Below are 15,592 nucleotides of genomic sequence, written 5' to 3' on the forward strand. Positions count from 1 at the left end.
TGTCCAGTGTTGGCAGACTTTAGCTGTTGTGGCGCGTTGCGTCCGGTGTTGTTTTTTTACCCGCAATCTTTCTGCCACTCGGCTCGGCTAGGCTAATGTCCGTCCTGTGCACTGAACGCGCTCTCCTCCACATCATGAGTAGACACACCCCTTACTGCTGATAGGCTACAAGTTTGTTTTGGCCCCGACTCCGTTTTCTAAAGCCTTTATGAAAAAATAACATACCCCACCTTTAATGTCACATGATATAGTTTCTCAAATGTGTTTTTGCTGTTGACAGGTTTGATTATGACAGCTTGGGCACCTCTATAAAGCTGGACTACATGACTTCTGCTCCACAGAACAGTGCTCTAAATTTCCAGCTCAACACATTTCCTCAACAGTCTAACACCTTATTAACTCAGCAGACAAATAATCTCCTACCTCAGCAAACAAACACTCTGTTACCCCAAAAGTCCAGTTGTCTTATGCCCCAACAGTCCAGCACAATATTGCCCCAGTACTCGCACCTGTCGTACCTCACGCCCTCTCCTTACCTCACACCCAACCCCACAGAGAGCAGCAGCGCTCCTTATCTGCCCCTCACCACAGGAACCAGCAACACTCTGCCTGCATACACCAGCAGCGGACATGCGTATCTCCAGTCTCAAACCGGCAACCAGATGCTGCCTCAGTCAGGAGTTCATGGTAAGTCAACCACAGTAAACCTTTAGAAATAAACATCTTAAAGTAGTTGTAAAGTAGGAACCTATATGTTTCTATTAAGCATTTCAGGCCTACCCTTGGACAACTGACATGTATGGTCAGTATACACAGGCAGTATTTCGGCCACAGTTATCATCACAGGGTCACGAGAGCCAATACTCCCAGCTCCTGCCCCAGCAACACTACATTCAGCTCGAAGGAGCGCTGCTGCAGCCCAGCCTACCCAAACCCACCCCTGACCCCCTGCTGCCCAATGTCAAAGTAGAGTCTGAAGACATGGGCCATGGCCAGCCAATCAGAGTCAGTGAGGCAGAGCCTAATTTTCACTGCGATTTCTCACCGATCAACTTTTAACAACAGCAGGTGATGCATTTTTATACTATGTGTATGGAGAGTCTATATGTACTATTTTGTTTTGTATAATTGCTTGAAGAACAATACGAGTAATTATCATTTTTGAGAACTACATCAGGGAGCTGACGGGGGTGCTTGTAGTTAACTAAAACTTAAATAATTTTTTTGTAAATTGAAATTAAATAAGCATGAACTAAAATAAAACAAATTAAAAAAACTTAATTAAAAGACTAAAACACATTTCAGCTAAATGCCAACACAGTATTAGTTAACTAAAATAAATAAAACTAAAAGTGAAATAATAATAAATAGTTAAAAAATTAAAATGGAAAGTAAAAAAATAAAAAGTACGAATATCAATAACTTAGGCTAATAATAGTAACTTAGTAATAATAAAATAACACATTATTTAAAAAAATAACTATATTTAAATCGATTTGTAAGTAAATTTAATGCATTATAATTACATTTTATTTTAGTTTTATTTAAATTTTATATATCATTAAAATGTCTTGTTACTTGAATATTGCCTTTTGTGTAGTTGCCTAATATTACTGATAAATGTCTGTGTTGTATTTCAGGGTCCTGACTGTGAAGATCTGCGAGCGATATTTTCTTTATATGTTTGTCTTCTGTTTTTTCTTGTTTTGTGCAGGAGCTATTAAAATGCTCTTTCATTGATGATTTTCTGTGTTTTTTGTTATGCATCTTCACAAGATTTAGTGGACTAGTAAACTAGACTGATGCATACCTAGAGTCACAAACAGGAATCGGAGGGCCCAGGACAAACCTTTATGTTCAGGCCCCCTTTTGGTTTAATCACAGATTAAAGGAAAATATGTAGGCTATGTACAGTAAGTGAGAGCACCTGACTAGCATTTGACACAAGGGGGCGCTGATTTACAAGAGCACTGATCTCAGTTGAAGAGATTGCTCAGTCCTGGTTCTACAACACACTTCTGAGGCCTTTGTGAAAGTTTTGTTGAAGCATTCAGTCCTCCTATGTTACGGCTCGCCTCCTTTTCGCTCTCATCACTACATACTTTTATTCTCTTTTAACATAGCTTTACTCAGCTACTCTCAAGTGGAATTAATTAAGGGCAGGACAGATCTTTTTTTATTTTATTTTATTTTTTAATAAAGGTGACATGTTTGCTTGTTAGTTTGACTGGAAATGCAAACTTAGGTCATGTTAAGTGAGGAATTCATGAGGAACTATTTATTCAGTGGTCATCAAAAAGGAAGTTTAAAGGATAGTTTGTGCATAAAGTACAATTAAATAATATAATTACTAAATGAAATTATAATTAACTGGAGAAACTGTTATTTATTCACACATAGATTTTAAAAAAATATTTGTTAAAGTTTTTAAAGTTAGTGTCAAAAAAACTGTGGTTTCAGTGCCTGATGTGTGTTTGTGTGGCCATAAATATGTGTGTTGATCACTTCCTCTTAGCAGTATTTAATCTAATTGTAGGCTTGTTTTTGATGCATCACAATGTGATCTATCATTTTACAGAATTTAACATAAAGATTGAAATACCCTCTGTAATTGAGAAATAATTAAAGTCAGCCTAAGATAATAACAAAAATAATCAAGTTCTCAGAAAGTACACAGGAAGCCCTGACCACCACACAGGAACTTACATGTGCATGTGTGTTCGTCAGAAACAGGGTGGATTTTTATGTGCCAGTTTCTGAGTGTTTCAACTTGTTTGTGTCATTGTGAAAGAGACGAAGAGAAAGATGTCTGGAACACGCACCCTCTGCTGCCATGTCACCACTGCGACCGTCTCATTTGCTGCCTTCTATCTGGTAACAACATGCAAACATAACCACATACAGACACTGTATACAAAGTGTTTATATAGTTACAATGACTGCTTTCCTGTTCTAATCCACTCTTTGTAATTGTTTGTTAGTATAACATATCAGGTGGATTTGTTTGCAGTAATTCTAGGGACTTTCATACTTCCTAGAGTAAATATTTGAAGGTTTGTACTCTGGTAAGGCAGCACGCCCATTTTGTTGCTGTTTTTTGTGCATACACTTAATGGAGAAGTTTGTGCATTTAGAGGAAGCTGGCGCCATTTTGAAGTCAGTCAGTTACTGAGCCACAGTTTGAGATTCAATATTGACTGTTCTTTTTAGTACAATGTTTGTTGCACAGCACTTCTTTATCAGAAGCTGACATTTATTTAGCAACCAATAGATAAGACAGATAGTGAGAGATACTAAATGTACTAACTACATACATAGACTATTAAAAACAATTTCACATAATGATCTGGTGATAAATCTATGTTCCAATTTGAGTTAGATTATTGTAAAGCTTTTAAATCACACTATATAATTGTGAGCATCATCGATTTAGGAATAAATAAGTTTACAGGAAACCCTCTGTCAACCAAACTATATTTAAGCTTCCATAGGATATCTAGCTAAGGGAGGAGGTTGTGTCTGTTATGTAATTTACACTTTTACAGGTTTTTCTGAATGAACCGCTGTTCTTGTGTTACTTGTTCTGTTGGTGTTGGCTCGGAGGAGAGAGACCAAACACACCGGCTGCCAGAATACACACAAACTGAGACACACATTTACCTTTATGAATTCATTCTGTCACATTCACTTCATCTGTACCCTCTCTGTGTGTGTGTGTGTGTGTGCACGTCTCTCTAGATTGTTAATATGCTGATATTGGTGGACATCATTCGAATGGTTTCATTGGATAAAGAGGCATTTTCTGTCCACTATCATGAATCAAAGGCTACCAGGAGCCAGCGTGTCTGTGAGTTCACTTCACACTTCTCAGCCACTTCATTCAGACATTAAATGGGGTTCAAAAGTTAAATTTTTCCTTATGAATTTCATGGTAAGTTTTGTCCAAAGAGTTCACATTATCAGTATCAAAAATTCACTGATAAGTGACCCAGAAGTAAAGCAGAAATGCAAATATTTCTTCATTTTATATACATTTAAATTTAGTCATTACGTTTACATTTAGCAGACGCTTTTATCCAAAGATTTATCAAAATCAACAAAAGAGCAATGATATGCAAGTGCTTTAACAAGTCTCAGTTAGTGTAGTACACATAGCATTTTTTTTAAATGATAAAATAAGTAAAAAGAATAGAGCAAGCTAGTGTTAGAGGCCTTTTTTTGCTTTTGTTAATTTTATAATAAAAATAAAATAAATAGAATACAAAAAAGAATAGAGAAGCTGGTGTTAATTTGTTTTCTAAGAAAACAAGCAGTTAGTAAATGAATAGAGTGCAAGTTTAAAAGGGGCATGTTATTTTTATTTTGCTTGAGAATAGAATTAGAATAGAGAGTGCTAGAGTTAGGGTCAAATAAAGATGGAAGAGATGTGTTTTTAGCCGATTCTTGAAGATGGCTAAGGATTGAGTTGGGCAGGTCATTCCACCAGGAGGGAACAAGTCCGTGAAAGTGATTTTGTGCCTCTTTGGGATTGCACAATAAAGCCACATTCACTTGCAGAACACAAGATTCTAGAGCGCACATAACTCTGAAGTAATGAATTTAGGTAAAGGGGTGACGAGCCAGTGATGGTTTTGTAGGCAAACATTAATGCCTTGAATTTTATGCGAGCAGCTATTGGTAGCCAATGCAAATTGATAAACAGAGGTGTGAAGTGCATTCTTTTTGTCTCATTAAAAATGAATCTTGCTGCCGCGTTCTGGATTAATTGTAAAGGTTTGATAGAACTGGCTAGAAGACCTGCCAAGAGAGCGTTGCATTGAACAAGGAGTTGTGAAGCATGTTCAGAAAGATATATAATACCTTTAGTGTTTAGTCAGAAGCTTTTCATGAAATCAATATAAAAATCCCTAAATGCAGCATTTGACCAAACATTGTTCAGTATAAGACATAAATTACTTAGTCATTTAGTACAACATAAAAACATTAAAATAACAATAGATGATACAGAAATAATTTAAGATATTAAATTGAAAGCCATTCAAATTCTCTCTGTTTCTTTCCAGTTGACATCAGCACTACCATTCTGATGCTGGTTCTGATGTTGATCTCTGCTGTGCTGGTCTTGTTCTCTAAACGCAAGGTATTGTGTTCATGTTATTGCCACTGACAGAAAAATACAGTTTCCATCTATACTCTAAACACAAAATAAATGGAAATGTGGGGGAAAACACAGTGATGCATGAGTTTGAATACATCAGAATAAATGAATTAAATGTGGTTTATGAGCAAAAACAGTGATGCATCACAAAATACATTAATACATGAATAACTGCATTTATAAGAATGAAATAGAAATATTTATATATATAGTTAATGTTTCAAATGTATATTTTATTTAATTTTTATTTATTGTAAAAAAATATTTTAATTAAAAATAAATTTAATTGCAATTGGTAGTTACATACTTAAGCATGATTCAATGATTATATACCGGTATATATGGTCTAGTTAAAAAATAAAATAAAAAAAATAATAATTTGTAAATACTGCAGCTTACAAAAATCACATACTGTGTCAGTTTCATCTTCCCAAGCATACTACTAAAATACAATGCTAAACCACATTTCGACAGAAACTAAATTTATATTAACAATTTATCTGTTTGCTTTATTTATTATAGGACAGGTTTTTCTTTTTATCTGTATGTTTATAGCATTCACTTACAAAAATATTTAATTTAACCTTGAATGTTTATGCCATTATTATACTTTGGTTTCTGTGCTGTTTGAATGCACATCATATTCAGCACAGCAAATAACTTAATCTAATAAATACTCATTGGGGAGTTTACAAGAACAATAATAAATCTGTGCTACTGAAGACAAATATACATACTAAATTTGTAATGTAACGATCTGTGTGGTGAAACCTTTTAAATAAGTCTGGTCTGTTTTTGTTTTATTGGATGTTTATGCATGTGCGTGTGTAAGTGTGCATAAGCAGTGGTTTAGTGTGTGCGAGAGTGCACCTAAGATTTTCAACTCCGCAGCCGACACCAATATTTACCCAGCTTCCAGAAAGAGAGCTTGTCTCAATATTTATGAAGGTGGTGAAACACGGAATCCTAGCGCTCTCTCCAAACTACACATTTCAAATCTGATCAGTCTATAATATATATTTCTTTTTCCCTTAATTTTTTCCCTTTTTCTATATGGAGTGTAAATGGTTGAATGTGTGATTGATGGAAAGATAATTCATCACTTGTGTCTCTCTGTATAAGGGCCCGATGTTTGTGCTGCCTTTTGTGCTGACGATGTTTGTGGAGTTGAGTCAGAGTTGTCTGTCCCTGTTTGATGGAGCCTGGGGTCTGCCATGGACCCATAAATATAGAGAGATTCTGCAAATTGTAGTGAGATACATAACATACATTTTGATACCAAACTAAATGTTGACTTCATGACAATTGCATGGCTATTAAGCTTTCAATTTCAACATAATTCTACCCAATTAATGTGTACATGTATGTCTCTAACAGAAGAGTCAGAGGAGAGTCGATAGGTGGAATGAAGAGGATATTGGCCAGTTCACCATGGAGTACTCCGTTCTCTTTATGATGGTCATACTGCTGAAGGTATAAATACGTGTGTGTATTTGTGTATAATGGGCTTCAAAAGTCTCATACTACATTGAAAAACTGGGATTCAAAATTATATTTAAACCCTGTATTTATAAAATATTTAAATATTTTTTTAATATATTTAAATATAAATATTACTTTTATCAATAAAGCAATTTTCATTTAAACTTTCAAATCGATACACTGTAATGTTTTTGAAAGTCTCTTATACTCACCAAGGCTGCATTTATTTGATCAAAAATACAGTTAAAACTACCGTATATTATTATGAAATTGTTTTGTTCCCTATTATGTAAAGTTTCATTGGGTTCTTGGAAGGTGCTATATAACTAAAACATTATTATTATTACAATTTTAAATAACTTCTCTACAAATTGTAATTTATTGTGCTGAATTTTCAGCAGTCATTACTCTAGTCTTCAGTGTTACATGATCCTTCAGAAATCAGATGCTGATTTGCCGTTCAAGAAACATTTATTATTGTTATCAATGTTGAAAACAGTTGTGCTGTTTAATGATTGTGGCAACCAGGATACATTTTTCTTTTATAGCATTACAAATATCTTAACTGTCACCTTTTTGATAAATTGAATGCATCTTTGCTGATATATGACATGATACATGTAAAATGAACTCCTGCAAACACACATACACCTATATTCACACACACTGTTGTTTTGTCTGCTGGACTGATTTGTCCAGTCTGAAGCAAAGCTTTTTTAGCTGTAGAAGAGGGAATGTAAGGGGGATTTGAGGAATGAACGCGATGTATGGAGCCAGTCATAAAGTATGTTCTTTCCTTGAGAAGGATTTGGGAAAAGGTAGAGGGAAATTACACTTATATGCAAAAACCATCAAGAGGGGAGTTTGTGTTCATTTATATGTTTAGAATAATTTGGTGCATTTGGGCTGTATTAGTATCCCTGTGCTTTCTGTGTAGGTGTACGTCCTTAATGTGTCAATGAGGTGTTTCTATGCCCTGAAAGCAGAAAGTATGGCTGCCGTCAGTGTTGACACTGGAAAAACTGTGACAGTAAGTGCATTTATAATGGAGTTTGTTTTGCTGTCACACGATACAGCGGTTTTAATGTTGTTGTATAACGTGCATTTTTTTACATATATATTATAAACCTCCAATTCCAATTTTTTGAGTGTTTAACACCAATAGATCAACTAGATGTAGTTATTTAATAATAATTTATCTACTGTTTAAAACATTTGGATATTTATTGTGTTTTTGACTAACAGGTGAAGCTGCCTTCTTATGATGTGGCTCTCAAGATGAAAGCACAAGACACTCCCCCTTCCTATTATGAGGCTTAAACTGAATGCATGCTTCAGGGATGGTTTTATGATGCGAAATGCAAAAAAAACCCCTTTGGGTTTAAACCACAAATATTCACACGTATACTAAAAACCACATGCAACACAAACAGGCATGGCTATACTTACATCTATGCTTTTACAAAATAAAGGTACTTAATTTGTGTTTCTGATTATTGTGTCATTACTGGCAGGCATTCGGTTTAAACAGCAACTTTTCTCTCATGCATCACTGTCATGCTTATCATTTGATCCCAAGCCAGAAGCTGGATCTGGTTATAAGATTATGAGATAGAAGCCTAACTTGAAGCTGTTTGTGTAAGAAAAGACGGGAAATTGAATCCCTGTAATAACCATTTGAATTGCTAGATATAATTGCATAAAATTCAAACATATAAATCTTCACAGCATGCTCAATGATAAATGACAAAATATATGTAAAGTATTTAAAATATTTATTAATGTATATCTTTAAACTGTTTCATATACTTTAGCTTCCACTTAATTTGGTCAATAGCTACACATTTTTCAAAATGAATTATAAAGAGCTCAAGTTTTTTTTCCCCCAGGAGGCTTGAGCATGCTATAGTGTGGTACAGATGGTGCTAGAAAAAAAACCTTTAATGTTCTTGTCAAAGTCTTTGGCTTTTTCCGGCAGGTTGTGGATGAATGGAAGCAGGAGAAACAATATGTGTTCAGAAAGCTTAATTGCTGTATGAGGAATTATTTTCGGAGTGTTTCACAAGCTACATTAAAGGGTTACTCACCCTTATGTCGTTCCAAACTCATTTGAAAAAAAGGGTTGTTCAGCAGTATGTTTTTGCTGCTTTCTTCTATACACTGAAAGTGGATGATAACCAAGGCTGTCGAGCCCAATATTACAAAAAGCATAAAAGTTTTTTTATACAATTTGTACAGTGCATTTAATGTCTTTTGAAATCATAGAATAGATTTTTGTTAGGAACTGGCTGAAATTGAAGTCATTCACTGATGATCTTGCTTAACAGCTGTGGTCACCATTCATTTTCATTTTGGATGCTCTGCAAAATCTCCTTTTATGTTCCATAGAAGAAAGACAAACAGGTTTAAAAAGACTTCACAGTGACAGAACATATATGAAATCTTTAACTATTTTGTACTGACAGCTGAAAATGTGGCCCACACCTCTAATAGAAACGCTGTATCTTTTATCTCACACACTGACTCAGACACAGGCCTACATGTGCTCGCATGGATACTCACATTTCCCAACAGACATACTAGACACTGCATGGTGCATACAGAAGAAAAACACAGACGTACACTACACGTACACATCGTCAGAACAGAGCCGTCTGTGTTGGATCAGGCACGGAGGCTTCCCACATAATTCCTGTGCATAAATTCCTGCGTGTGTGAGATTAATTTGAAAGGAAAAGTGCCCAGAGAAGACAGATTCATCAATGTTTATTTGAGTTCAACCCCAAGCTAGAGACCCCTCCTAGGGCTCCAAATGAACTCGGTTTCCCTTACACAAACATATACACAGATCAAGGTGTGTTTGTCTTTCCTACCCAAACTAGGTTTTTCGGAGCAGGTATCCCCCTCCCCCAAAACAGCCCCTACACCTCAGGGAGATGGATTTGAGGGCGGCGTCTCGAAACTTAAGTGTGTATCTGTGAATATGTGTGTGTTGATAACCTGCACGGTTCTCTGTCTGTGAATCAGTCTGTCTCTGGTTGTCGAGCAGGTCATTAGGACTCACGCCGCATTACAGTATGACATTGCTGGGGTTTGTGATGCTGCTATGCATCCTGGGAGCTCAAGCCACCGTGGATCTGAGAAATGCTGCTGCTATGGGTAAGAAAACAGACTGCATCATTAACAGATCCATCAATGTCATGAATTTATCACTGGATACTAATAACCCAGTATCAACAGGAATAATTTTGTGTTGTTGAACATGTAATGAAGAGCAAATGTCATTCCAACAAAAAGGAGTTGTGTTCTTTGCTGAAAAGGCATTGAAATGCAAGCTGGTTAGTGTTGGTTGACCTGCATGCTAAATGACTATAACTACAAATAATATGGTAACCACATGGTATTTTTTTCTGAAGCTGGTTTATAGGGATAGTTCACCAAAAAAAATTTAAATTGTATCTTCATGTTCCAAAACAGTATGAATTTCTTTCCTCTGCTGAACACAAAAGAAGATGTGGCTAGAGAAGTCAATGGCAACCAGCAAGTTTTTGGTTACCAACACTCTTCAGCCACATCTTCTTTTGTGTTCAACAGAAGTAAGTAATTACTTTACTTTAATTTTTGGGTGTACTGTCCCTTTAAGCGAAGAAGCCTAAATACATGCAGACCAGCATCCAAACACAACATATGCTGAACTACTCATTCTCACGGAGTTATCACATCTGTAGAAATATTTATTCAAAATAATTATATTTGCCTGTATTTTTTACACAATAGTTTGGATGATAGAGATTAATGTTAAGTAAATATGTGACCTCAAAAAGCATGCAATGTGAAGCCATAATTTTCTTAATCTAGCATTTTTCTAATTATAACTTCTGAGTAGAATTACATTATCTCCTCTTGTGCTAAAGATACTTTTCTGTGTTCTAAAGCTATGGTTAGAGAATCTATAATTAAATTGTTAGTTTAATTTGCATAAATTGTTAGTTTCAATCAAGTGGGTAATTAGGGTAATGCTTCCAGTGGTTGTATGTCCTCTAGGAAAAAGGTTTAAGGTTTCAAATGTCATTACATTTGTACACAAAGACGCCCTGTACTGCACGAGAGTATGTGTGTGTGTGTGTGTGTGTGTGTGTGCATGTAAATCTGTGTGTGCATGCATACCTGAGGCTGAATGTATAATCAATGGGTGTTATTATGAGAACGGCCGACACTGTACATTTATTGAGTTACCTGCAGACTGCAGTCTGGCTTTTCACTCCTCACTTTTTTTCCTTCACCCCAATGTACAATACTGTTTAAAAGTTTGGGGTCAGGAAGATTTTTTTTTTCTTTTGAAAGAAATTAATACTTTCAATCAGCAACGATGCATTAAATTCATCAAAAGTGACAGGAAAGACATTTAAAATGTCACAACAGATTTCTATTTCAAATAAATGCTGTGTTCGTTAAACACTCTGCGTTCTTTCACTCTTTCCAGCTGCAGGCTTGTGTAACACCAAGCCCACTGATGTGGTGTTCATCATCGACAGCTCTCGAAGCGTCCGCCCCTCAGAGTTCGAACAGGTCAAGGTCTTCCTGACCAAAGTAATTGACGGTTTGACCGTCGGGCCTGATGCCACTCGCGTGGGCGTCGTAAACTACGCCAGTCAAGTGAAGAACGAGGTCTCTCTAAAGTCCCACAAAACCAAAGCAGCGCTTGTCAAAGCCGTGTCCAAGATCGAGCCACTGTCCACCGGCACCATGACCGGCCTCGCCATCCAGTTTGCCATGAACGTGGCCTTCAGCGAAGCCGAGGGAGCACGCAAATCCCCTGACATCAGCAAGGTCAGAGTCCTAACGATCCCATAAAACCACCATATTGGCATCATTAGCAATGTTAAGCCTCTTCTTTGGCAACATGCATCTTGCGTTACATAATCCACAATGGACAAATTAGGCCAGGCAAACATACGAATCTACAATTATGTGAGCAAATCAGCAGTTTTAGATCATTTCAGTAAAATATATCATTAATAAACATTCACAGGTGGCCATTATTGTGACTGACGGCAGACCTCAGGACAACATTCGTGACATTGCAGCAAAGGCACGAGAGGCCGGCATTGAGATATTCGCAATCGGAGTGGGTCGCGTGGACATGACCACGCTCAGACAGATGGCCAGCGAGCCTCTCGAGGATCACGTGGACTACGTGGAGAGCTACAGCCTGATTGAGAAGCTCACCAAGAAGTTCCAGGAGGCCTTCTGTGGTAAGAGCAAGGAGGAGGGTGAGAGGAAGAAAGGGGAGGGAATAGAGGTCTGGAGACTGTCCTCACCGTGGCTGATATTAAAGGTGTATAAACAACAGAGGGCATGAGTATCTATAGGGCATGTTATGATTAATCTCACCTCCAGACGTAGATCTCCACCTTGTGCTTGGTGCTCCACTGCACTTGTTCTCTGGGGGAGGAAGTAAAAGCATGGGATTGTAGTTGCAGTGCAGTGGTTCTCAGCTTGCTGATATTACAGACAATTTCAAACCTTAAAAGGTTGAGAACCAATGCAGTAGAAAGTCTGGATCAGAGCAACGGCCACCTGAGACAAACAACATTGAGAAAACCACCAAAACGTTTATTTTTCTGCAGGTCTCAGGTGTCTGGGTCTCTGACATATTTCTGTGTGTTTTAAAGATTTGCTGTTCATTTGAGTGCAGCGGATTGTTAAAACGCATTGATTTTCTTGAGTTCCCACTTCACATAGAGTAATTCTCTCCTCGCTAACCCTTCCTTCCCCCACCCGGTGTGTGTGTGTTACATTCATGGTAGCGGTTGTGTCGGACCTATGCGCGACAGGCGATCATGACTGTGAGCACATTTGCATCAGCACACCCGGATCTTTCAAGTGTGCCTGCAGAGAGGGATTTACACTCCAGGGTGACGGCCGATCATGTAGCGGTGAGTATGTATGAATGTTGGGTAAGTGTCAAAGACGTGAGCAAAAGACTCCATAGCCATGTGCAGTTTTTGATGTACTGTGTTTAAAACCCCTGCTTTAAAGATGAATCAGATTCTTAATGGCTAAGACACATTTTATATTTCACAGTCTACTAACCAAGCACATTCACTCTAAGCAAAATAAGCAAACTACTTTCATGTGACTAAACGACTTGCTGATTTAACATCAAGGGTCCCACAAGGGTTTTAAGCTTTTTAACCCAAAAATGCCTTAAAATTTTAAGTCTGCTTTATATTTTCATAAGGACCCATTTATTGATTGTGAGAAAAGAATAACGTAATAGCCTATATTAAAACAAAAACTAAATTAAATAATTGGTTTTCATATTGTCACTATACTGAAGCAAATAGCAAATTTTTGGAAATATTTACTTTGATTTAATATATTTTGTTTTCCACCCACTATTAGGTAATGTTAGATGTATGAACCTATGTTTATACATTTTTTGTTTTGTTTATATTTTTACACAAATATATTCAGATTCAGTTTTTATTTCTTATTATTGAAAGCTAGGGCCATCAGTTTGGCAGATGTTTAAAATGATTTTTTTTTAAATAATATATATAATTAATACCTTAAGCTTACATGTTAACTTTGACAGCCCTAATAATTAATTTTGTAAAATTATTTAGTTTTTCTCTTTTAAATTTCTGGTTGACCCCTAGAACCCTCTTGTGGTCTCCTGGGGGTACCTGGACCCTAGTTTGGAAACTCAATAGTTATCACAAACATCCTCTGTCTCTCTTATCCCAGCTTGCAGTAACGCAGCCACAGATGTGGTCTTCTTGATCGACGGCTCCAAGAGTGTGAGACCAGAGAACTTTGAGCTCGTCAAGAAATGGATCAACCTGATCATCGACAAACTGGACGTGTCTGAGACAAACACCCATGTGGGACTGGTGCAGTATTCCAGCACAGTGAAGCAGGAGTTCCCTCTGGGACGCTACAACAACAAAAAGGCCCTGAAAGAAGCAGTGAAAAAGATGGAATATATGGAAAGGGGAACCATGACTGGCCTGGCCATCAGTTTCATGGTGGGCACCAGCTTCACTCCTAACCAGGGCGCCAGACCCGGAGTGCCAAAGGTCGGTATTGTCTTCACGGATGGCAGGTCACAAGACTCCATCATAGATGCTGCCATGAAGGCCAAGGATAATGGTTAGAAACAAAACACACAGAAATGCAATGCAAAAAGCAATGTGCATGAGTTCTGAGTGTTTTACAGTGTGCTGTGTCTGTGCTTTAGGCTTTAAGATGTATGCTGTGGGCGTTGGCAATGCTATTGAGGATGAGCTGAGAATAATCGCCTCCGAACCTGTCGCTGACCATTACTTCTACACGGCTGACTTCAAAACCATTAACCAAATTGCCAAGAAGCTGCAAATCAATGTTTGTCAAGGTAAATAAAATCACAAAAAAAGATAAAAAAAAAAAAAAGGAAAGGGAAGTGGTGTGTGGCCAAGTACGGTGACCCATACTCGGAATTTGTGCTGTGCATTTAACCCATCCAAGTGTACACACAGTAGTGAACATACACCCGGAGCAGTGGGCAGCCATTGATGCTGCGGGGCCCAGGGAGCAGTTGGCGGCTCGGTGTCTTGCTCAAGGGTCTCACCTCAGTCGTGGTATTGAGGGTGGAGAGAGTGTTGGTTATTCACTCCCCCCACCTACAATCCCTGCCGGACCGGAGACTCGAACCCACGACCTTCAGGTTGAATTTGTTTTTGCTCTCCTGTTACCTGCAGTGGAAGATCCCTGTGAATGTAATTCCGTTGTCAAGTTCCAGAAAAAAGTGGAGGAGGCACTACAGGCATTAATAAAGAAATATATCCTTTCCTAACTAGAACGTTTAGGTTCAGGTTAAAAATTTACTACACAAATTCCTATTGTGCTCAATGTTCAATATTGACAGAATGCTGAGAGGTGAGATGTATCTTTTAAGAAGGTTTTGAGATGAAACCCCAAAATCAAATGTAAAGAAATTAGGGTGTGTACAATATAATGGAACCATACTGATTAACAGCTGATTTTTATTGGGTTTGATAGATATTGGAAATTTAATTATGCATGCTCAATTTCACCTACTTGTACAAGTAAAAATTTTTTATCAGCCATAAAAATGTGTAGGTATAGACAAACATGCTTCAAACATTAGAATGTATAAGGCATCATAAATGTTTAGAGCTGGTTAGGATGCTACTATTGCATTATTTCCTTGACAACAGCATCACTGGAATCTGTGACGAAAAGGATCACTGCCCTGGAGAACAAGATAGTTTGAGAAGGCACCAACATTAATTCTCACACTGCCATTTCTTTTCTTGTAAAAACACCTCCTGTGACCTCTGACCCTAATGCTTAAGATCATCTCCATTTCTTTCTGCTACTCTGCCTTCATCACTATTGTCCATGGGGATGGAGCACTAATTGTGATGATGACCACGGTTTACCTGACCAAGCTTGCTCTGAATTATGGTCACCATAAAAACCGAAGGTGTCGATTTTCACACAGCCATCCCCCCTAACAATACCCTGTGTGCGTTGAGTAAAAATCTTCCCATACGGTCTGAGAAGGTCTTCACATACAACCTGGACAATAAAGTTTTCCCTGTGGGGAGGTGGTGTGTACATTGAAGGTTTCATTCTGTCTTTGCTTTTCTTCATTATACATTTCTCAAACCCATTCTCCCAGATTTTGCCCCGAAAATATTATTTTATGTGGAATATATATATAATGGTAATTTAATATAAGATTGGACTTGAAATAAATGTGTGAATGCTTGAGGATTTTCTCAGATAAAACACTCCATGAATCACACACAAAGGCAGACACAACACACACACACACACACACACACACGTAACTCACAGGCAAACATTCACTGACTAGGCAAGTGCTAAACATGCCACTTGTGATGATTCAATAAAATCCCATTTTGTGTCTATGTCTTT

The 15,592-nt window shown here is 37.4% G+C and overlaps 2 protein-coding genes across 3 annotated transcripts; both read left to right on the forward strand.

Moving 5' to 3' along the window:
- Window positions 1-2,508: 2,508 nt before the first annotated feature.
- LOC306847221 (lysosomal-associated transmembrane protein 4A-like) lies at window positions 2,509-8,086 on the forward strand. Its single transcript, XM_079381052.1, has 7 exons — window positions 2,509-2,874; window positions 3,739-3,847; window positions 5,064-5,140; window positions 6,281-6,409; window positions 6,536-6,631; window positions 7,578-7,670; window positions 7,886-8,086. Exons 1-7 carry the CDS (start codon window positions 2,806-2,808, stop codon window positions 7,958-7,960), a joined length of 648 nt encoding a protein of 215 aa, XP_079237178.1. The 5' UTR covers window positions 2,509-2,805; the 3' UTR covers window positions 7,961-8,086.
- A 1,406-nt stretch (window positions 8,087-9,492) lies between these two features.
- LOC306847220 (cartilage matrix protein-like) lies at window positions 9,493-15,592 on the forward strand. Of its 2 annotated transcripts, XM_079381050.1 has the most exons (9): window positions 9,493-9,607; window positions 9,690-9,799; window positions 11,124-11,470; window positions 11,673-11,895; window positions 12,451-12,579; window positions 13,394-13,798; window positions 13,887-14,039; window positions 14,386-14,466; window positions 14,872-15,592. In XM_079381050.1, the coding sequence occupies exons 2-9, from the start codon at window positions 9,718-9,720 to the stop codon at window positions 14,919-14,921; spliced, it is 1,470 nt and encodes a 489-aa protein (XP_079237176.1). In that variant the 5' UTR covers window positions 9,493-9,607; window positions 9,690-9,717; the 3' UTR covers window positions 14,922-15,592. The 2 variants fall into 2 exon arrangements, with proteins under 2 accessions (XP_079237176.1, XP_079237177.1); XM_079381051.1 differs by lacking the exons at window positions 9,493-9,607; window positions 12,451-12,579 and having other exon boundaries at window positions 9,632-9,799.

This window comes from Barbus barbus (genome assembly GCF_936440315.1).
Source record: "Barbus barbus genome assembly, chromosome: 27".
NCBI lineage: Eukaryota > Metazoa > Chordata > Actinopteri > Cypriniformes > Cyprinidae > Barbus > Barbus barbus.

What these genes read in the sequence shown, in the direction of transcription:
- LOC306847221 (XM_079381052.1), top strand. Translation starts at nt 2,806, where the DNA reads ATGTCTGGAACACGCACCCTCTGCTGCCATGTCACCACTGCGACCGTC. An exon ending in TACCAGGAGCCAGCGTGTCT is followed by an intron (nt 3,848 to 5,063) that starts GTGAGTTCACTT and finishes GTTTCTTTCCAG; the next exon opens with TTGACATCAGCACTACCATT. An exon ending in TCTTGTTCTCTAAACGCAAG is followed by an intron (nt 5,141 to 6,280) that starts GTATTGTGTTCA and finishes TCTCTGTATAAG; the next exon opens with GGCCCGATGTTTGTGCTGCC.
- LOC306847220 (XM_079381050.1), top strand. Translation starts at nt 9,718, where the DNA reads ATGACATTGCTGGGGTTTGTGATGCTGCTATGCATCCTGGGAGCTCAA. An exon ending in GAGAAATGCTGCTGCTATGG is followed by an intron (nt 9,800 to 11,123) that starts GTAAGAAAACAG and finishes CACTCTTTCCAG; the next exon opens with CTGCAGGCTTGTGTAACACC. An exon ending in GCAAATCAATGTTTGTCAAG is followed by an intron (nt 14,040 to 14,385) that starts GTAAATAAAATC and finishes TGTTACCTGCAG; the next exon opens with TGGAAGATCCCTGTGAATGT.